The 7449-nt window shown below is 42.3% G+C and overlaps 1 protein-coding gene across 1 annotated transcript; it reads left to right on the forward strand.

The window, feature by feature from the left end:
• Positions 1–226: 226 nt before the first annotated feature.
• On the forward strand, positions 227–5430 carry DPM1 (dolichyl-phosphate mannosyltransferase subunit 1, catalytic; the record flags this gene model as incomplete). Its single annotated transcript, XM_031059105.1, has 8 exons — positions 227–394; positions 1061–1094; positions 1506–1582; positions 1676–1701; positions 2002–2097; positions 2610–2678; positions 2965–3079; positions 4963–5430. Coding segments are annotated over 8 exons (690 nt in total), but the record flags the coding sequence as incomplete, so codon positions are not given.
• Between the last annotated feature and the right edge of the window lie 2019 nt (positions 5431–7449).

The raw sequence follows: 7449 nt of genomic DNA on the forward strand, positions 1-7449 counted from the left end.
GCTGGGAGCGCCCGGCCATGGCGTGACCCGGGGCGGCACAGGTGGCGAGGGAGTGACCTCCGGGCGCACACGGGTGTCCCTGACCCGCACCGAGCCACCTGTCACTGGGCTGGAAATCCCTCCCAGAACATCCAGTCCAAGCCGTGCCCCATCCCCGCCCTGTCCCGAGCACCGAGTGCCACCTCCAGCCCTTCCCGGGACCCCTCCAGCCCTCCTGGGACCCCTCCAGGGATGGGCGCTCCAACCGTCCCTGGGCAGCCCTGCCTGCTCATTGGGAAATCAATCTCGTTTCAGTGGGATCGACTTCGAAATTATCATCATAGATGATGGAAGCCCGGATGGTACCCAGGAAGTTGCTCAGCAGCTGGAAAAAATATATGGATCAGATAAAATAGTGAGTTGTGTATTCAGTAATTTTTCTTCTATTTTTTTTTTATATTGGAAAGTACTGTAAGTCCTTGAGAGCTGGGATGGATTCCCTAGATTCTGCCTTTTCTTCACATCCTTAAACAAGTTGTTGTACACCACTTTAGACAAGTGTAAGCTCAGGACAGTTCATTCTGATCAAGTATGCAAGATCATGAGTTGCTTGCAAAACATTGGCAGTCCTTGGTGCATTGCTGTGTGCTCCTGAGCAATGACTGTGAGTGTTGCTGTACTTGGTGCAGGCCTGAGGGAAAGATGGGGTTTGGATAAGATTTAATTTCATTTTAATTGACTGCAGGAGTAAGGAAATTGGAAAGATGAAAGCTGGGCTGGGCTTATGATTTATTTTTAATCTGTCTCATTGCATTCCTCAAGAACAGGAATTCTTTTTTTTTTTTTATCTCTGTAATATATTACTGCATAACCCTCAGTTGTATACAAGATGCTGTCATTTACTTAGTGGCAGTCAGGTACTTTTCCAATCTGTCACTGTGTAAATGCCAAGTTTTTTAAAGTATTTTTGGGCTAAGTTGCATTTATGAAGATTGTTTTAAGAAAAAAATATATAGGAAATTTCAGAGGTTTTTTTTAAACTGTATGTCAAGTCATTTATGTGTTTTTTATATCTCTGTAGCTTCTGCGACCCAGAGCAAAGAAGTTGGGCCTGGGTAAGTCCTTATTAACTCTGATTAGTAAAAGCAAATAAAAGAATTTGCTGTATGTTTTGATTGATTGGGTGTATAAAGGTCCAGAAGAAATCACAGTAAAGCCCAAAAGCAGAAACACATTTTCATCAAGTTTTTTGTAAACAAACAAGCTCAAAAAATGCACATAAAAATCCCAGTATGTTTCTAAACCAGAACCTCAGGCCAGCTCCTCGGTGCTGCCCTGACCCACTGAGCCCAGGATGGGGGGTGAAGCATTGGTGATGATTTGGAGCCCAGTCCTGTGTCCTGAGGCTCCTGAGTGCAGGTGCTGCTTTGTAAATGACATTTCAAGTAGTGGCCTATCCTCAGGTGAAGTTTCTGTGTGCATTTCTGTGTCAGAAGAGTGAGGGCAGTTATTTCTGTTTCCATCAGGCACTGCTTACATTCATGGGATGAAGTATGCCACTGGAGATTTCATCGTTATCATGGATGCTGACCTCTCCCACCATGTAAGGCTGCAGTTCATCTGCTCTGGTACACTCTGCTGGAATTCACTTTTCAGTGCTTGCCCTTCTTTCTGATCTGTCTTTCTTTCATTTCAGCCAAAATTCATTCCAGAGTTTATCAGGTAGGTGTTGATTATAGTATGAAAGTTGATCTTTATAAATTATTTATGAGGCAGTCTATGAAATTCTGTGCCTGCATAGTGGTTAAAAGATAATTATTAGATTCCCTGAAGTAGTTCTTTATAAGATAACAATTAACAGATGTTTGAATAATGCTCATAGCCACCCTTCATCTCTTCTTATTTGTTCAGAAGGTTGTAAAATACAGATTTTGTACTGAGTGAGTGAGTGATTGTTCTTACTTTTAAATTTGAACTTTGAAACATTCCTCCAGTTTTTCTAATAAAACCAATTGTTTACAGAAAGCAGAAAGAAGGCAATTTTGATATTGTATCTGGAACAAGATATAAAGGAAATGGAGGAGTGTATGGCTGGGATTTGAAAAGAAAGCTAATCAGGTTAGTACTTTTCAGCTCTTCACACAGAAATTTGTTAGTTGTAAATAATAATTCCAAGTACTGCATCCCTGTAAGCTGAACTCCTCAGTCCCCAGAAGTGCTGTCCCTGCTGGGCACTGCAGTCACACTGAATACCAGGAGCACCCACCACTGGCAGTTCTTTGGTTCAAATCCACCAAGAAGGGCTGGAATGGCATGGGTGGGCTGGGAAAAGGGCTTGGAACAGTGGCCTCAGGCTGGGACAGACATCCAGTTCATCCAGGGAACAAGCTGAGGCTGAGCCCTGCAGGTGTGAGGGACACCCTCACCTGCCCAGCTGGAATGCTCCTGTCCCTCCCAGACAACAGGCAGACGTTCATGTTGATTTATTTATCCTGCAAAGAATCTGGAGCACCGGCTGTGTTGCAGTCTGATCTGGAGGTGGATTTGGATTGTGCCTGGTTTTTCATGGCTGGAGTAAGTGCCCATCTTATTGTACTAAACACCTCTGACATCGATGTTTTCTTTCACAGTCGTGGAGCCAATTTTCTGACTCAGGTCTTGCTGAGACCGGGGGCATCAGATCTGACAGGGAGTTTCAGGTAGGGTCTGGTTTGCAATTCCTAAAGTTTATTGGAAATTAAGAAACTGCTGGACAAGGAACTGGAGTAAGAACGACATTCTTTACTGTGAACTGTGAAATCTGTTTGGAAAGGGTAGAAGGAACAGTGGATTAGATTGCAAGAACTGCTGCTCCCATGACCTCGTTAGAGAGTTTATAAATAGTAATGAGCTGAGTGATTGCAGTTCAGATTCCTACACTCTGTCTGGATTTCTGTGTTCCAGAAACTGGGCTTCAGTGTTTATTTCCTTTGGAATTGTTCACAGGTTGTACAGGAAAGAAGTCTTACAGAAGCTGATGGAGAAGTGTGTTTCTAAGGGATATGTGTTCCAGATGGAGATGATTGTCCGGGCTCGGCAGCTGGGATTCACTGTTGGAGAGGTATGGGGCAAGCTGGGATGGGCACACTGTGCTTCCCTCCCAGGGGACACACATTGCTGACTTCTGGCTACTGCCAAGAAGCAGCCAAGATTTTAAATTAATACAAAGAAATTACATGTGTAGAGTTCTGTTTTTCCAGCTGTGTCAGGTGAATGCCAGACTTGAAGTGCAGTTATTTATCCCCTCTTCCTGTTGCCATTCCTTCTGCGGCACACAATTTTACAAAGTTCCTCAAAGGAGGGAAAGAAGTCAAAATATACCACAAAGCTGCTCTGAGCCTTTTCTTCCCTGCTTCCTATTGTACAGACATCTCTAGTCAAGTCTTTACAAATTATTTCGTTTTTCCAGTAGCCTGAATCTATTTCAGATTTGTTCTGTCAACTATTGCCTTGTTATTTTCCAACTTTTTAGCTCTCACAACTTTCTGCTTCTAAACTCCTTGAATGTGCTGTCTACAGTCAATGAAAAAACTCCATGCAATTGTTAGATTCTCTACCTCCAGCAGTCTGCTGCCTTTTTTATTTCATTGAATTGCTCTTGCTGCATCTTTAAAGATGTTTCACTAGGAATCTCTCTCTACAGGAGAATCTCAGAGCCAGGTCTTCATCCTCGTTTCCAGGACTGTGAATTGTCAGAGAATTGTGGTGCTTGTACTTCTCTCTCTAAACTTCACGTGTGGCATTTCTCCATTGACACAGGGTAGAGCATTTCCTCACAACAAAGCAGCTCTTTTCTCCCACCTTTTTTGCTTGTGGAACAGCATCCTAGGGAAAAAATATTTCTTCAGCAGAGTTTCAGTGCTCAATTCCTGTGCTGAAGGGTAACCCTGGAGTCCCCTCCTTAAATGAGATATTAACTATTCTTCATCCTGGTCAGGAAATGCCACTTGTGCCATCCTGCCCTGGCTCCATACTCAGTGACTTTTGCCCATTTCCTGCAGATCAGCTGTGTGGAGTTGCCAGGATTGTCACTGGGATCATCAAGGTGACGCTGCTAAGACAGCAGAGTCATTGCTGAGTCTCTGCCTGCCTTTCCGGGCATCTTCCTCCCATCTTCTTGTCCTGGGCTCTTTCCTGTCTTGGCCTGACCTGCTGGAATTGTGAGATACCCTCTGGCACACGTGCAGAGGGCTGGGGATTGGTGTGTTCCTCTTGCCAGATGATTTCTGGTTGACACTGCCAGCAAAACACCAAGCCAATTTTTTAGTGCCTATTACAATTGCAGTTCTTTATTTTAGTTCCTGAAGTATTTCAATTTTGCTGACAAACATTATGGAAATGGTTGAATATTCTAACACAGAATGTCCTGTCACGTGTCCCTTGTGTGTGCTTAGAGGAGTGAAAGCAGAATGTTCCCAACATCTCATGAGCAGTGAGTTCATCTGGACAGTGTCACTTTGTGATGAGACCAAAATTAATGTGTCAGATGCCCGTAAATGCTGCAGATAATCTACAAAATGGCCAAAGACTGATAAAAACAGGTCGTGTACAGTAGGCACTGTCATGGTCTGAAGTCATCTCGCAGCCAGGGTGAGGTTGAGCTGTTCTGTGCTTCCTGAGGCACTGACTCAAAGGCTCTGAGTTTGGCTGACAAGGAAATGCTGCAGGCTTTGTGAGCTGTTAGTTTGCTCTGCCTGGGTGGATCATCCAGCCATGAGTAATGTCTTTGGATCAGCTTGGAAGGTGATAAACCAAATCATTCCACACTCCCCAGCTGTGGGGCACCACTGCAGCCCTGGTGAGAGCTGCCACAAAGGAGCCAGCCTGGTGCTTGCCTCCTCCCCATGCCTGAACAAGCTCCAGCTCAAAGGGCCTTCTTTTGTTTCCAGAATTCCTGATGGTTTCGGTTTTGAACCTCAAAACCAATTTTGCTTGTTTCAACAGGTTCCCATCTCCTTTGTGGACCGTGTTTATGGAGAATCCAAACTGGGAGGCAACGAAATTGTCTCCTTCCTAAAGGGGCTCCTGACCTTGTTTGCTACAACCTGAGAGTTCATCCTAAAGTAATGTTGCTAGACAAACATTTTCTGATGTCTGTGTAGATTTAAACATATAATGGCAAAAGCTTGATTATTTGTGTGGTGGCCAGGAGACCTGCTATGACCTAACAATTAAACACCATCAACAACAAATCAAACATTCTGCAGCCCAGAATGCTCCTTCCGACAGAAATGGACTGTATGGTAAACTAAACATTAATAAAGGCTAATGCTTTTCTATTTTTATAAGAATAATTGTCTTAATAAAGAACACAAAGCTAAATGATCTTCCGCATTTGGAAATGAATCATTATTCAGCAGAAGCTATGGATAATTTTGAAATAAAGATGAGCAAGGAAGAAAACCCCTGAAATGTGTCCTGTCTTTGTTCTGTGGTTTGAAGATATTAATTTAAATAGATACTAATTAGTGTTCTTCCTTTCCCTCAGCACATGTACACACTGTCATGAAGCAGCTCCAAAGAAGTGCTCATGGCTGGGGCGGTTTAGGAGGAAAGCAGAGTTCAGTGGTTTGTGCCTAGACTGGGGAGAAGGAATATTCTTTGGATAGGAAAGGGAGACATGTGTGTGGAATAATTTTGTATTCTGTGTGTTTGTCCAGAAGCAGATGAGTCCCTTTCCTTCCCTTCTTTAGGAACTAAGCCCATTTTGAGTCTGTGAAGTGAGCCCTCACCAGGTTTAGGGGAAGAGAAGACCCCATTCACTCAGGGAAGATTGTGCAGATTTTTTCCTGATGTCAAGTTCCAGTTTGCAAAGTGAAGTCTGTATTTGCTCCAGATCCTGAGGAAGGATGTGCAAACAGAGCAATGCAAGTTTTTGTCTCATGGCCTGATAGATAGAGCCAGAACTTGGAAATTATGAAGCTCTTGCAATCAGATGTGCAACTGGGAGGAAGATGAGATTATTCCAATAATGGCTTTATATATCTATATTAAAAATATGTCCTCTTTTTTTTTTTTGTGGATACCTGTGGAGTTTGTGGACACCTGGATCAGAAAATTAATGGTGTGACAGGAGAAGCAACAATTACTTAAAAATGCTGCCTATTTTGCTCATGTTTGCATTCCTTTAGCACATTAGATGCAGTTGTTAATGTTAGAAAAAATTTAGAAAGTCTGTAGATAAATGATAAATTCATATTTCACAGTCATCACATTGATAAAAATAATGCAACAAAACTTGCAATAAAGGTTATTTTCTAGTGGACTGCTTTGGAGCTAGTCCTCTGGGCTGCACAGATTCTGATCATTTCTCCTTTGCTGACTGCCCAAAGCAGATGCTACAGATGGAATTTGCTTTCAAATAATAAAAGATGCAGATTTTGAATCCACATGTAACTGGATCACAGTGACTGAACTGTACATTTTGTGACATTTGCCTGTACTTTTTCAGAAAATCATATACAATTTCATTTGCTGTAGACCAATCAGAGCAATAATGTACACAGAAATACATCTCTGAATTTAAGGGTCAGTGAAATCTGCAGTAAATATGTTTTATCTATTTATATCTCATTTGAAGGTTTCATAGGAAAAATCATTATTTTCAGTTAAAAATAGTTACAAAAATTTTAATGACCAAATAATGAGGGTTTGGGGTTTTTTTTAAATTTACATAATGCTGATCGTTTGCTGGAATGCAAATTAAGCCTCATGAAGTTCATCTTTTCCTCATTCCTATGCAGGGATATATAACTGAAGTCCAGAGTATGAATTATTCATCACCTGACTGCTGTGAATTAGGGTTCAGCTTTTAGAAGGTCCATGGCTACTTTTTTAATTATGAAAATTACCTGGTAAAATTCCTTCATTTATTGATGAGATCATGTTTGGAGGAAGGTGCTTTCACATGTCAGTCAGGGTCCCAGTACAGGAGCATTTTGTGTGCTGCAGTGCGTGAAAGTTTGAAATGTGACAGGGCAGTCAGGTTTCAGTAAGTAGGTGACATTTCTCACTACGCTTAAAGGTGATGGACTTATCAGGAAAAAAATAAGTGCTATAAAGGAACAACCCCAAGAGCTCCACGGCATCAGGACATGAGCAGACACAATAGTGCCTGAAACTAGAAAAACCGGTCTCAGTCTGCACCCACCTGCTTCAGGAAGCCGCTCTGAAAGAAGTAATCCATGGATCCCATGGGCACAGGAAGCATTAGGAACATCCAGGCTTTCCTGCCTTAGTGGGATCTACAAACACACACAGTTCACCACACACACCATGGAAACCATTTGGCTTTTCCTAGCAAAAGAAAGTCTTGTGATCTTGCTGTTCTCAAAATGTTAGTAACAGACTATAGTTGAACAGCACTTCTAGAAACTTTGAGGATCAGGTGCTTGGAACTCCATATAACGTCTTAAATATTCATGTACTAGG

The sequence above is a fragment of the Geospiza fortis genome, unplaced genomic scaffold (genome assembly GCF_000277835.1).
Source record: "Geospiza fortis unplaced genomic scaffold, GeoFor_1.0 scaffold361, whole genome shotgun sequence".
NCBI lineage: Eukaryota > Metazoa > Chordata > Aves > Passeriformes > Thraupidae > Geospiza > Geospiza fortis.